We start from the raw sequence: 15,607 nt of genomic DNA, 5'->3' as shown, positions 1-15,607 counted from the left end.
CCGCATTTGCATTAGCCACCGCAAGGGCCGGTGGTCAGTTTGGACTCTGAAGTGGGTGCCGAAAAGGTAGGGCCGGAGCTTTTTGAGAGCCCATACCACGGCGAAGGCTTCCCGCTCGATGGTGCTCCACCTCTGTTCTCGTGGCAGCAGTCGGTGGCTGATGAAGGCCACAGGTCGGTCGTGGCCCTCGGTGTCCATCTGGGAGAGGACCGCCCCGACCCCGCACTCCGAGGCATCGGTCTGAACCACAAATTCCTTACTGTAGTCAGGGGCCTGTAGCACAGGGGCAGCACACATGGCCGCCTTGAGGGCTTCAAAAGCGGTCTGACAGCGGGGCGTTCAGTGCACCGCCTTGGGCTGTTTCTTGGAAGTGAGCTCTGTGAGGGGCCCCACAATACTGCCATAATCCTTAATAAATCGCAGGTAGTAGCCGGTGAGGCCTAAGAAGGCCCGGACAGCGGTTTGGGTCGCGGGGGGCTCCCACGCCTGGATGGCATCGACCTTTAACTGGAGGGGCGCCACCTGGCCACTCCCCACCTGGTGGCCCAGATAGGTCACAGATCCTTGACCGATCTGGCACTTGCTGGCCTTAATCGTGAGCCCGGCCCTTTGGAGAGCGGCCAGGACTTCTCCGAGGTGTCCTAGGTGCGCGGCCCAGTGGTTGCTGAAGACGGCAATGTCGTCGAGGTAGGCCGCGCTGAAAGCTTCTAGCCCAGCCAGGACCTTGTTCACCAGCCTCTGGAAGGTCGCTGGGGCATTCTTCATACCGAAGGGCATCACCCGAAAGTGGTAGTGCCCATCGGGGGTGGAAAAAGCGGATCGTTCCTGGGCGCCGGGGGTGAGCTTGATCTGCCAGTACCCAGCGGTGAGATCAAAGGTGCTTAGGTAGCGGGCGGCCCCTAAGCGATCGATCAGCTTGTCTGCCCGTGGCAGGGGGTGGGCATCGGTCTTGGTGACTGCGTTCAGGCCCCGGTAGTCTACACAAAATCTGAGTTCCGGGGGGGTGCCGGGGGCGGCGGCCTTCGGCACCAAGACCACAGGGCTGGCCCACGGGCTGTCGGATGACTCGATGACTCCGAGGGAGAGCATCTTGGAGACCTCGGTCTGTATGCAGGCTCGGACTCGGTCAGGTACTCTGTAGGCGCGGTGTCGCACAGGGGGGCTGTCCCCGGTGTCCACGTCGTGGACGCACCAGGGGGTCACCCCGGGCGTGAGAGAGAAGAGGGCAGCGAAGGGTTGCAGCAGCTTCCGGCAGTCATGGCGCTTTTCTGGTGTCAGGGTGGCGGAGAGGTGGACGCCCTCCAAGGAGCCGTCTTGGCCCGAGGACCCCAGGAGGTCTGGTAGGGGCTCGGAGTCGCTTTTGCCCCCATCGTCGGTAGCCAGCAGCAGGCTTAGTTCAGTTCGGGCAAAGTGGGGCTTGAGCCGGTTGGCGTGTAGGACCCGGAGGGGGTTCCTCGGGGACTCCATGTCGACCAGGTAGGTGACGGGGCTCTTCCTCTCGACCACCTTGAAGGGCCCGGTCCACTTGTCCTGCAGGGCGCAAGGGTCCACGGGCGACATGACCCAGACTTGCTGGCACGGCTCGAACTCGATGGTCGAGGCATTTTCGTCATACCAGCGTTTCATGTCTTCTTGGCTGGCTTCGAGGTTGGCTTCTGCCAGGGCCCGGAACTTCCGAGTCTGGTTCCGCAGGGTCAGGAGGTACCGGTAGACGTCGGGGGGGGGCATCTTGGGCGTTCGCCTCCCAGCCCTCCTTGACCAGGCTGAGGGGCCCTCGGACGGGGTGCCCATACAATAGTTCGAAGGGGCTGAAGCCCAGGGATTTCTGCGGTACCTCTCGATAGGCGAACAGAAGGCAGGGCAGCAGGACGTCCCATCTCCTCCTCAGGGGCTCCTCCAGGCCCTTGATCATCCCCTTCAAGGTTCTGTTGAACCGCTCGCCCAGTCCGTTCCCCTGGGGGTGGTAAGGGGTGGTGAATTTGTAGGTGACCCCACATTGTTGCCAGAGGGATCTCATGTACTTCGAAATAAAGTTCGTACCCCTGTCGCTCACCACTTCTCGGGGGAACCCCACCCTGGAGAAGATGCCCATCAGGGCCCGGCCCACCACTGGAGCTGTCACAGTGCGGAGTGGGATGGCCTCGGGGTATCGGGTGGCGTGGTCGACCAGTACCAGGATGAAGCGGTGTCCCAGGGCACTTCGGGGGTCGAGGGGCCCCACGATGTTGATCCCTACTCGTTCGAACGGGGTGTGGACGGCTGGAAACGGTTGGAGGGGGGCCTTGACTCGACCCCCAGTCTTTCCGCTAGCTTGGCAGGTCGGGCAGGACCGGCAGTGGTGGTCCACGTCTCTCCGCATTCGGGGCCAATAGAAATGGGTCACTAGGCGGCTGTAAGTTTTGTCTCGCCCGAGGTGTCCGGCGAGGGGCACGTCATGCGCCAGGTTCAGGAGGAACTCTCGGAATCGGAGGGGAACCACCAACACTCGGCCGGCTCCCAGTTCGGCGACTTTCTACTCGCTATACAATAAGTCATTGTCCCAATAGATCCAGTGGGTTCCCGTGGGGTCCCCCGAGGCCTGGGCGGCCGCTTGCTGTCGGGCCCCCTCGAGGGACGGGCAGGCCTTCTGCTCTTGCTGGAATTGTTCGCGGGTGGGGCCCCTGTCGTGGCGCCACTGGGCCAGCTCGGGGATCTCGCTGAGGGAGGCGGCCTCGTCGGGGGAAAGTTCGGAGGGTCCGGCCTCATCGTCAGGTTCCTCCGTGCCGGATGACGGTGGCAGTTCTTGACCCGTAGGCTCGTCGGGGGCCGCGGCAGCGGCTGGTTGGGCGGTCATGGACCGGGTGGTGGCGCAGGCCCACTCGGGCAGCCCTAGCATCCCCAGATGCTCTCGGCGCTCCACCTGGGCCCAGGGGGAGCTCTCTAGGTCGTTCCCCAGGAGGCAGTCCACCGGGGCGTCGTCACGGACAGTTACTTTTAGAGTGCCTGACACTCCTCCCCACTCGAAGGGGATTCTGGCCATCCGGCACATGCTTTCGGTGTTGTCCGCGGTCCGGACAGGGCATAGGACATGCGGCAGGATTTGTTCTGGGGTCACCAGGTGGCAGCGGACAGCGGTCACACTGGCCCCAGTGTCCCGGAGGGCTTCGGCCCGTTGTCCATTGATGGTGACCCACTGCTGGTACTTCTGGGTGTTGCTTGGGATGGCAGCTCGGGGCACCATTTCTCGGGGGCCCAGGCATACGAGGGACATAGCAGCTGGTTCCCACTCGGGGGACCCGTCCTCGCGGTTTTCCTCCTCTTCCTCTCCTTCCCCCAGGGCTGCGGCGGCTATTTGTCGGGGAGGGGGCCCAGCGGTCCCGTTACGTCGGTTCACGGGGCAGGCCGGGTCGCTCGCATAGTGGCCCGTCTGTTGGCAGCCGAAGCAGGTCACTGTTGGTCGGGGTCCAGGCCTGGCGATGGGGGTCCCTCTTCGGACCATGGTCGGGGACGTGTGGTTGGCGGCTTGGCCTCGTGGCGGGCTTCTGGGCAGCCCGGCCGGGAATTCTCGACTGCGGTGGGACCCCCCTCCTCTGCCCCGCTGGCGAGGAGGTCCCGTGGTACTCCGTTGGTAGTCCCCCACGGGGTTCCGGGGGACCCGGGTGTTGACCCATCGGTCGGCTTCGGCGGCGAGCTTCCGGGGCTCGGTCAGCTTACTGTCCAGGAGGTGTTGCCTTAGTTCCACAAAGCAGTTGTTGGCGAGGTGCTCCCAGACAATGAGGTCGAACAGTTCGTTGTACGAGGTGACCTTGCTCCCTTTTATCCACCCTTCAAAGGCCCGGCTGAAGAAGTCCACGTATTCGACCCATGTGGTACCGGGGAGCTTCTTACAGTCCCGGAAGCGCTGCCGGTACATCTCGGCTGATAGTCCGTAGCGTGTGAGTAGGGCTTCTTTCATGTGGTCGTATGATGTCATCACCGCGTCGGGGAGTTGCAGCAGGGTATCCCGGCCCTCGCTGAGGAACCTCCCCCATAGGCCGGCACCTCAATCCTTCCGGGGTACCCGATGGGAGGTCATGGCTACCTCGTAGGCTCGGAACCACTGCTGGATGTCGTCGTTTTTGTAGTATTCCTTGACGACATCCTTGGGGATATGAACCTTTGGTTCGGTCAGTGGCAGAGCGTCCCGTGCCCCGGGGGTGCTGGTCTCCCCCGTTTTGGATTTTAGTTCGAGTTCCTTGAGGCCCCTCTCGTGCTCGAGGGTTAGCCGTTTCTCTTCTAGTTCTCGATGCCGTTTCTTTTCTTCGATTTCCTCCTGCAGCCGTAGTTGCTCCAAGGCTAGTTTCTTCTCCGCCAGCAGGAGTTCACCGTCCAGCCGGAGTCGTGTGAGGTCCATTTCGTGCGTCCGGACCCTCTCCTGTTCTTGCATTTCTTCGTGGGATAGGCCGGCTTCCGGGATGCTTCGCCCCCCATCTGTCGGGGTCATGGTCGGTGGCAGGTTTCCGTCCCGGGCCGAGGTCCCTTCGGCTCGGGGTGGAGTGGTCTCGGATTCTGCCCAGGCTTTCAGGGCTTTCTGCATTTCTTCCTTGGTGCCCAATCCTGTGGTTGGGATCCCTTTGTCCTTGCAGAATTGTTTCAGTTCCTTGTGGGTGTATTCTTCCAGCCTTTCCGGCTGGAAGGTTGCGGCCACGGTTGCTTCTTGGCCGTTCATGGTTCCCTTCTTTCCGTCTGGTTAGGTAGTGGGTGCGTTACTTGCCTGTACGATTGCGTCTGGCTCGGATCCCACCGCTGCCACCAAATGTTGGAGGGAGGACTACCGGGGAGTCGGGGGGACTACTCCCGGGCCCCTTCCTACCGCAAAGTTATAGCCGAGCGCCGCCGAGAAGCCTCCTAGGAGAGGTCCTTCTCCTGTGATCGTACTAGGCCCAGTAACACCACTACACAGGACTCCGTATCAGTTGCTTATCTTGGTACTTTATCAATGGTAGCACATTCAATATATTTACAGGGGGATCGAGTGATCCAGAAGAGTCTCAATGTCTTTGTGGGGGTAGGGTAGCGGGACAGTCTTAGTACCAGCCTGGTACGGGAAGGCTCTGCGCCAGACCTTGCGTGCTGGTCTCAAAGCAGCTCGGACGTGGGGAGCCGCGACGGTGTCTGCAGGGCTCGGGTGGTAGTTCCGCTTGGGTCGAGCCGCGACACAGTCAGCAGGGCTCCGGTGGTAGGTCCGCTTCGGTCGAGCCGCGACGAGGTCAGCTGGGCTCTGATGGTAAGTTCAACAAGGTCGGGCCGCGACAGCGTCAGCAGGGCCCCAAAGGTTCGTGAAGGTCTTTTAAGCACGATGGAGCCGCGACGTCGTCAGCAGGGCTCAGAGTGTAGTTTCAGGATGAGTCTTTCTCCGTAGGGTCAGCCGCGATCCGATCAGCAGGGCTCTGGACTCCGGGATACAACTGCCGTCTTGTTGCCGGGTCGCCCCAGATATAGGTCTGGAGCCCTTTGATGTCCGGACCCTTGCGCCCGGGGGGGGGGGGCGGAGAGGCCGGGTCGGGAGCGGCCAGACGCCCAGCAGGAGAGTCGCCAGGCCCAAGAGAGCTGTGGGCCGATCGCACCTAGGTGTGGAAGGACGGTTGGGGGTCCCATCGATACTGCCCTCCGCCGGGAGTGGGGAGGTGTTCACGTGGTATCCCCCTGGCCAGGGGTTGGCGCCCTGATGTCGGGCCTCGCTGGGACCGAGGCCGGGTGGAGCGGGGTCACGTAGGTGGTTACGTAGAGTCACGTACAATCCAAAATGGAGGAGCCCCGAGGTGCATGGGACCTTGTGCGGCTTAGCGAGGGGGAACAGGACCACGCCACGAGGCCGGCTCCAACAAAAAGAGAGTACAATGAAGCCGAAATAATGCAGATGCACTACACTGCTGATAGACGTCCTCACAAGAGAGTACAATGAAGCTGGATAGATGCAGATGCACTATACTGCTGACAGACGTCCTCACAAGAGAGTACAATGAAGCTGGATAGATGCAGATACACTATACTGCTGACAGACGTCCTCACAAGAGAGTACAATGAAGCTGGATAGATGCAGATGCACGATACTGCTGACAGACGTCCTCACAAGGGAGTACAATGAAGCTGGATAGATGCAGATGCACTATACTGCTGACAGACGTCCTCACAAGAGTACAATGAAGCTGGGTAGATGCAGATGCACTATACTGCTGACAGATGTCCTCACAAGAGAGTACAATGAAGCTGGATAGATGCAGATGCATGATACTGCTGACAGACGTCCTCACAAGAGAGTACAATGAAGCTGGATAGATGCAGATGCACGATACTGCTGACAGACGTCCTCACAAGAGAGTACAATGAAGCTGAATAGATGCAGATGCACGATACTGCTGACAGACGTCCTCACAAGAGAGTACAATGAAGCTGGATAGATGCAGATGCACTATACTGCTGACAGACGTCCTCACAAGCGAGTACAATGAAGCTGGATAGATGCAGATGCACGATACTGCTGACAGACGTCCTCATAGGAGAGTACAATGAAGCTGGATAGATGCAGATGCACTATACTGCTGACAGACGTTCTCACAGGAGAGTACAATGAAGCTGGATAGATGCAGATGCACAATACTGCTGACAGATGACCTCACAAGAGAGTACAATGAAGCTGGATAGATGCAGATGCACCATACTGCTGACAGACGTCCTCACAAGAGAGTACAATGTAGCTGGATAGATGCAGATGCACTATACTGCTGACAGACGTCCTCACAAGAGTACAATGAAGCTGGATAGATGAATATGCACTATATTGCTGACAGATGTCCTCACAAGACTACAATGAAGTGGGATAAATGCAGATGCATGATACTGCTGACAGATGTCCTCACAAGACTACAATGAAGTGGGATAAATGCAGATGCATGATACTGCTGACTGTCTTCCGAGGAGAGTACAATGAATCTGGAAAGCTGCAGTTGCACAAGACTGCTGACAGATATCCTCACAAGAGAGTACAATGAAGCTGGATAGATGCAGATGCACTATACTGCTGACAGACGTCCTCACAAGAGAGTACAATGAAGCTGGATACTGGCACTATACTGCTGACAGACCTCCTCACAAGAGTACAATGAAGCTGGATAGATGCAGATGCACAATACTGCTGACTGTCTTCCGAGGAGAGTACAATGAATCTGGAAAGCTGCAGTTGCAAAAGACTGCTGACAGATATCCTCTGAGGAGAACACAATGGGGTTGGAAAGCAACAGTTGAGTCATGCAGACAACAGATATCCTTACATGAGAATACAATTGAGCTGAAAAGCTCAAGTTACAAGATCCAGCTGACATATGTCCTCACAAGAGTACAATGAATCTGGAAAGCTCCAGTATCACTATGTTGAACTCCTAAGGAGGGAACCAGGGCTGCAGTTGCACTAAATATCCTCACAGAAAATATAATGCTGCAAGAAAAACTGCAGTTGTACCAGACAAGTGAGTGCTGCAATTAGATGTTTTTTAGGAACGACTTATCACACGTTCCAAAATGTCTTTGAACCTTTTCATTAGCTTTCCAGAACCTTTATCATGCATTGGCAAAATCAATCAGTTTGCATTTGTAACAGGCTTATACATCCGGTACAAACCTCCAACCTATTGGCTTTGACAATGCTGGTCTATTCATCACAGTGCTTAAATGACATTTTTTTTAGTAGTTTTTGAATGGTATATGCATACACAGTGTTCAAGTCATATTTTAAATGTAAGGAGATGCTTTAATCTCATTGCAGCAATCCAGACCTTGGTAAACAAAGTAACCAAATGATATCATGGACAGAAGGACAGTTTATTGTTTCTTTCATTCAGGTTGTAAATGTATGCATTAATAACTTATTCTTTTCAATTATGAGAGAAATCTAATGGGCAACAGGATTGTAAGGTGGTTGGTTATAAAGATGCTTTAAAAACAATGTGTAAGAGAGCAGACATTTAAAGTCCCATGTAGTAGACTTTCAATGTATGCTGCTTACGGGGCTACACGTACTGTGAAAACGGTATCTGAGTCTGTAGCACAAACTGATAAAAATAAAGTGACTGCCTCCCACAGCCCCCTCTTTAAATGAGACCACCACTGAAGCGAATCACTTGCAATATTAGGGCATATTTACAAAGAAGTGGCGGAGCGTGTTGTTAGCCTCCTTGGCTTAACAGCACACTCCACCATTTCTCAAACGCAGGGCTGCACCATATTTACAAGAATGGTGCAGCCCTGTGTTTTTCCCTGCGCTGGCACTACGTTTAGCAGCCTAGCGCCAACGCAGGCACCCTTGCACCATAGTGCACGGGTGTCTGTGTTCAGAGGAAGATTGTTTATGTACAGGAAGGCCACTCCTGCCTGCACATAAACAATCTTTAAATGCCACTTTGTAACTTCTATGTGTGCTGCTTAACCCCTTCGATGCGCGTGACGGAGTGGTTCCGTCACGCGCGTCGGTCGCGCTGTGTGGATGACGGAACCACTTTGTCGCGGCCCCGCCCGCGCAAGAACCCTTCAGCACAGCGCGGTAATCCGCTCCACGCTGAAGGGGTTAATGCAGCACACACAGAAGTTGCAAAACAGCATTTGTTTAAAATGATTGTTTATGAGCAGGAAGGGAGACCTTCCTGTAGATAAACAATCATTGGTCTTTTGCTGTTTTCATGTGTGCTGCACAAGGCAGTTCACATGAAAACAGCAAAAACTAGGAGAAATTAAACATTTCTCCTCGTTGCGCCAGGGTAAGACCAGGTTTTCCCTGGTCTTAATTTGACTCTTCCTCCTATGTATGCCTGCCTTGTAAATAGGAGGCAGCATCAGAATCATTGGTTTTTGCGGTGGAACGCCCACAGCAACACCCATTGACCTCCCATTTCACGCTAAGCATAGCATGAAAGGGGGCTTTATTTACAAGGCAGTGTTAAGCGCTTCCCTGTAAATAAAGCGAGGCCCCTATCGCCATCACAACGCCACTGAAAGATTGATTATGTGCAGGAAGGTCTCCCTTGCACTATGGTGCAAGTGTACCTGCATTGGCACTAGGCTGCTAAGTTTAGCGCCAGCGCAGGGCGAAACACAGGGTTGCATCATATTGTTGTAAATATGGTGCATCCCTGGGTTTCTGAAGTGGCGGATTGCAGCATTATAAGCCAGGAAGACTGACACCACACTCCGTCACTTCGTTGTAAATAGGCCCCTGGTTCCTTAGTTCCACAGTCAGCAACTCTACTTGGCCATAGACCACATCGCCTCCCCTTCCTAATAAAAAATATTTTTAAAAAGCTACTGAATGCAGCATCCTTTACCATCAATAGCAAAGCGCAAAATCAGGCCCGATCGTATAGTATGTACTCTATTTAATTTAGATGCCAAACAGGAAGTGCCTTTTGTAAGTAACTGAAAGTCAGGCACAGCCTCGCCATGACCCAGCACTTGAAACTGAAAATACTGTTTTAGGATGATAACGTATGCTTGATTTTCACAGGAAGTTATGAGTAAACAGAGATCTTCGTAGCAGTATCTTTCAGACTCAGACATCATTTTCCAAGAGAATCTGTTCATTATAATCACGGCTGACCTCGCCACTTCTGGGTCCTGTCGCACCAGTAACAGAATGTTCTCGGTGTTGATGAAGAGCGCCCAGCAGGGGAAGCAGATGAGCAGCAGGAGGAGGATGCCACGCTGCAGGATGACGCCAACGCGCTTCAGGTTACTGCTGCCATAGATCTTGAAGACATAAAGAGAGGCATGCAGCAGAGTCAGTCTGGCAACCCAAGTGCACACACAGAACATCACAGAAGACGCCACCTACCCAGCACTAAATACATATGGGAACCCGGCAAACAACTTCTATGAAATATCAGCTATTATAATAGCCAGAGTTCTGAGAAGCTCAAAGTATTTGTAAAACCGCCTCCAGGGTGCTGTGTCCCAAGGCTGAGGTGCGAAGCTGCTACTCACATGGCAGGGATCTGTGGTAACTGATTAATGAACCTACTGAACGAAATCTCCTCCTCAACAAACATAGCAAACGGGAAATATGAGCTGCTCCCTCTCCTTAGGGTTGCAAGAGAGGTAGTGGCATAAAGGCACACAAAGGGTTATACATTTAGAACTTCATGCAGGAATACAGTCACAAATGACCAGAAAAAATCATTAAGACAATTAATTACGTGAACAATTGATTGGGTACAAAAATACTGGAATTTTTTAAATAAAATCTGTCACAAGTAAAATCTTTCTCGAACATATGAAAGATTGGGTAGCGAGTGTGATACGTTTTTTTCTACCTACAGAAGCAAGAGGTAGCGCCAATTATTTTAACTGTAATTCCTACTTCCAAGAGACATTTTCGAAATCTGCTTGTTCAGATTTTCGTGGAAGGCAAACAAAAATGCCCGTTCACAGCTCTGTGGGTTTCCACTACTCAACCTTTTAAGAACTCTCACTTTAATGGACGAGGGAAACAATGACTTAAGCAGGGCCGACAGCGAATCCGAGCAGCGGCTCTCCACGGGGAGGACTGCACCTGAAAGGAGTTTTAGATAGTATTCAGGTCTTGTCGATCACACATCACTGCAACCAAGGACTTCAAGAATGCTTAATGCGAGGCCAGACCACAGGAAAAACATTGGAATCAGTGTCCCCTATAACGCTAGAAACAAAACTGCAAATAAGGCAGGGGTCTCCTTTCTTACTTTCTTAAATATGGGTTTTACAATGCCCATCTATAATTTGGGAATAGTCCTGCTTCAGTTACCCACTGATAAAACTGCATTAACTACAAGCTTATCTGGCCTGCTGCCCTTCTCAGTTTCATTGAAAACACACATTGGCAAAGCCAATAGGTCTGATGTTGCCCACCAGCCTTTTGATAAATCCTCTTTTGTCATAGTTTCTGAAAAACGTTATTGTTTGGGAAGGTGCCTGACCTACCCCAATCTAAAAATCACTTTGGCTAATGGCACACCTGTAATTTGGTCTAAAAAAAGCACATATTACCACTGGCACTGATGGGAACTACCTTGTGTGTGGGTGTTCTCCTTGTGAAAGGGCAGCATGATGTAACTCATAGTGAAGTCAACTAATGGCTGAAGTGTGCTGAAATAAAAATGTGAATAACACAACCACAGACTAATGGATGAAGTTTGGATGGAACCTCCTGTAGGAGAGGAGGATCTGCACTTATGTTGCCCCCACTTTTTTTCTGATGTATACACTGGTTTCTGGATATAGTCTGGCTGGGTCCCTGCTAATCAGTGCCCCAGTCTCTCTGTTCTCTCTAAACGACTTGGTGTGCATATTAGATGCACTAGTGATTGGATACTGTGGTACCTTATGAGCCCCTAGTAAATGGTACCTTAGGTACCTAGGGCATAGGCACTTCACAGGCCTACCAGGGGCTGAAGCATGTATTATGCCACCCCTGGGAAGCAGAATCAATCTGACACCACAGGCCTGCTACTGCAGCCTGGGTGAGGTAGTGTTAGCACTCCTCACAGAGGTATAGGTTCCTATATCTCACCATACACACACATATAAACCTATCAGCCACCCCTATGGCAGGCCCTATCAATCCTGAGGGCAGGGTGCTTGGTTTACAATGTGAGGGGGTGCCTCTGCATGAGCAGGGCCCCTATGCAGCTGGCAGGGTCTATTCCTTGTGGCTGTTTGTGGATGCGGTTAAACCATATACTCTTAAGTGCATTATAACCTACCGGTAAATGCTAACTTTGGAATGACTGCATCAAAACATGTCGTGTTTGGTGTCAAACAACTTGGAATCATACCCCCACACCTGTAACTGGTGTGGGAGTATGATCCCACCCTTCTAGAGGGGACGACATGTACCTACTGTGGTAACACGGTAGAAATCTGAAAGAGCCCTGGCATCACAAAATGGATGCCACCAGCACAGACACTGGGCTGCCCTCCTGCTGCTGACTGAAACTCGCAGTGGAGGAGGCCTAACAATAGGCATCCTGTCACAGGGAGGTGCCACTACCTTCCAGACAGGATTTAGTGTATTGGGGCTGGGTGCACACTTAGAGTGCTTTGAAGTCCTGCACTGGGGGAGCAGTAGGCTCCTCTGTGCATATGCCAGCTCAAACCGGTTCAGGGGCTACCTGTACCTGCTCTGGCGCGAAACTGGACAAAGGGAAGTGGGTGTAACCACCCCCTACCCTGACCCTCCCAGAGGAGTGGTCCTAGAGCTAGTCCCTCCCCTATCTTCAGTATAAGATCGGAAACCTTGCCATTTTAAAGTAGATAACCCTGGACGACGCACTACAAAGAAGAATCCTGGCCCTTCGATGTTCCACTACCTTTGGAAGACAGAAGAATCTCCCTTGGAGTCAAGGAGTGACTCCCCTGCTTGGCAGGCACCAAAAACTCTAATCAACAGTCGCAAACTTTCCTGCTCCTGCCAGAGTCCAAAGTCCCTGCAGCCCCAGAAGTAGATTTCCTGACTTCTCGACGGCCATTGTGAGTCCTCAGCAGAGCTGAGGCGAGTGGACCCCATGAGTAACGAGGAACCGCAATACCCAGGTACCATGCACTATTGTCAAGTGCAACCCTTTCACGATGTTCTACAAACTTGTGCATTGGACCATTTATGGCCCAAGCCTCCAGCAAGTTTTGCAGTGAAAATCAGAGGCCTACCCTGTCCTGAGTGACCGTGGGCTCCTGTGAAGCATTTCCTCAAGAGGCGTCTTTGCGATCCCTTGTCCATTGGCTTGTGGGTCCCCCGAAGACTTTCTTATCAACTCATAGGGCTCCTCTGGTTGCTCCAGGCCTGTTCTCACTCACCCTTGCTGGGTGAGTCCCTCAGACCTTGCTGGTCTGCACCATTGACTAAATTCACTTTCCACAAGACTTGCTGTTGCCAAGGCTTGTTGGCTCCAATCCGGTTGCCAAAACTGCAGTCAGCTGCAGACGTTGTGGGATACTCCGAATCCAGCTGCTGGTCATCGTAAATCTCTCCAGGACCTCGTGAGCAAAGAGTCAAAACACCCTTGATCACCTGAAATCACCCAACTTCTGTGGGCATCCATCTTCCTGGCCCCGGGTCACTGGCAAGTGACTGTGAACACTGTCCCTTCAATTTTCAGGTCATCTGCATCTGGAATCCAGCCTTGGATTCCACCGGACACTTCTTCAGTCTTCGCAAGCAGCAAATCTTCTTTGGTCTCCATAGAAAACAGCGACGCGACCCGACACCAAAAGACACCTATGCACCCGGCTTCCCTGGGTGAGGTAACTCGTACACTCCGGTGCCCTAGTGTGGGTTGGCCCTCAAATTACTTACCTTGTAAGTGGCTTGCTTGTAGACTTCCTCGAAGTACCCTAAAACTTTAAAAATCAAACCGCGACTTGCTCCATTGTAATCAAAAGGGATGTTCTCACACTGCATGCGTCTCCCGAGGGTCTGTTACTTACCTGCCTTTACTGCATTAGTGAAGCCCCAGCGATTCTACAGGCCCTAGGCCTTGTCATTCTGCAAGTCGACTTTCCTAAACCTCTTTTTTAGGATATAGTCTGGTACGCCCCTAGGGCCCCAGCCATATTTGTGCTTAACTTATCGTGAAACGTTGATATTTGAATGTGTTCCTGGCTTCTAATCTCATAAAGAGATTAGTAGAGTGTGTCTAGAAATAAATACATATACATTTGATATAAATACCTGTGTGGTGACTTTTCATTTGGTAATTCAAGAGATTATAAGGTAAAACAAGCTGCTTTACATTCCTCAGAGACTTAGCCTGAAGGCTGCTCTCCACAGCTACCGCTAGGATAGCTTTCTTTAAAAGGTTGTCTTAAACCTATCTACCATAAGAGTCGAATTGGACTGGTGCAAGTTGGCCACTATAACTAGTGACCAGCATATGCCAGGCCAACTTCTCACACCTCCCCATCAGGAACTATGTTATAGACATAATTTTAGTAAACTCAAAAGGTCTTGGCCGACACACACCTAAAAAAGCCAATTGGTCTGGCATTGCCGCTAACCTTTAAGAAAGAAGGCAAGAAAGAATAAGAATAAGTAAGAAGTAACAAAAGAAAAAGAGTAAGAATGGAGGAAAGAATGAAGAAATGAAAGAAAAAGGGAAAAAGGGAAGAAGGAAGAAGGGAAAAAATGAAAAAAGAAACAAGCAAGAAAGTAGGAAGGAAAGAAGAAAATGCAAAAAAAGGAAGATAGAAGGCAAGCAAGGAAGAAATGACATCAGAATGAAGGAAGGAAAAAGGAAAGAAAGAGAGAAGGCAAGAAAGATGCAAGGAAAGAAGGCAAGATAGATGACAAAGAAAGAAGGCAAGGAAAGAAAGAGAAAAGGAAAAAATGAGGAAAGGAAGAAGAAAGGAAGAAAGAAAAAATGTATGAAAGAAGGTAAGAAAATAGAAGGAAAGAAATAAAGCAAAAAGAAAGATAGCAAGAAGGAAAGTAAAAAAGAAAGAAAGAAAAGAATGAGGAAAGAAAGAATGAAAAAGGTCTGTTGAGGTTTGTGTTACTGTTGTCTTTCAAAAGTATTTGTTCTCCACAACTTTTTCAGTCTTGGGAAATAACAGCAGTCAAATAAATAAAGGTCCCTCCAAAAGGAATTTACAACAGCATTGGCAGGAGCCAGGACTAAGAAAGCTGGATTATGCCCTGAACATCAAAAGGGTCTTGCTAAACGGAAAGGCAACATTAAAGTAATTAAAAAGTAAAAACAAAAGCACTGGCACTGAAGGGAACTACCTTTTGTACAGTAGTGCTCATTCTGAGCGTGCAAAATGCAGTCACTCAAAGTAAAGTTAACCAGGGTGTTAGATTTGGGAGAGATAGGTACCTTTGACCAAATAGGGACCCTTGCGTCTAGTCAGGGTAAGGGGGTACACTCCCAAAATAACCCCTGCTCACCCCTTTGGTAGCTTGACACGAGCAGACAGGCTTATCTCAGAGGCAGTGTGAAAAGCATTTGTGAACACATACAGTAACCAAGTGACAACACTACAGATGGACACCGCACAAGTTGTAGTATAAAAATAAGTATTTTTATATAGACTTATCACAAGACCATAAACGACAAAAATCCACAATACTGTACTTTAAAAATTGTAGAAATAGCTCAGTTCTCTTAAGATGTAAAATGCAACACTTTGAGTTCAATTTACCTTAGGATGCGTAACGCTATACAACGAAAGTGTTGCAGGGAAGGTGATGCTTCGGTTCCTTACACGCAAGAACGGTGATGCTTCGGGTCACTAAAGATGTGTAGGGGATGCGTTGGTTCTTCTCTGCGAGGGGAGGTGATGCTTTGGTTTCTTACTGCGCTTCCGTGGCGATGCGACCAGCAACGCCGTGATGCAATGAAGATCCGGTGCGATAAAACAAAGATGGTGTCTTCTTCTTGATGAAACACGATGCATGCACACCCGACGGCCTTGCAGTGACTCAACAATTCTTCTGAGCTGTGACAGGACCTGCGACACGCTTCCCCCGTGATGCGGTGGCATCTGATGCAATGGCCACACTCTTCTTCGGTGATGCGAGGCGCTTTGCCAATGCGACAGTTTCAGCGGCGGTGACACGCTTCTCCGTTGA

The 15,607-nt window shown here is 51.5% G+C and overlaps 1 protein-coding gene across 1 annotated transcript in view; it reads right to left on the bottom strand.

Moving 5' to 3' along the window:
• LOC146858424 (multidrug and toxin extrusion protein 1-like) overlaps positions 1–15,607 on the bottom strand; it is a 332,280-nt gene that overhangs the window by 229,634 nt on the left and 87,039 nt on the right. Inside the window, exon 5 of the mRNA XM_085646918.1 lies at positions 9,605–9,753. Within this exon, the coding sequence (XP_085503044.1) occupies positions 9,605–9,753 (149 nt within the window). The remainder of the gene's footprint in view (positions 1–9,604; positions 9,754–15,607) is intronic.

This window comes from Triturus cristatus, chromosome 3_2, assembly GCF_964204655.1.
Source record: "Triturus cristatus chromosome 3_2, aTriCri1.1, whole genome shotgun sequence".
NCBI classification, from domain to species: Eukaryota; Metazoa; Chordata; class Amphibia; order Caudata; family Salamandridae; genus Triturus; species Triturus cristatus.
Note: the sequence above shows the minus strand (reverse complement) of the source record. Positions and strands in the feature narration are given on the sequence as shown.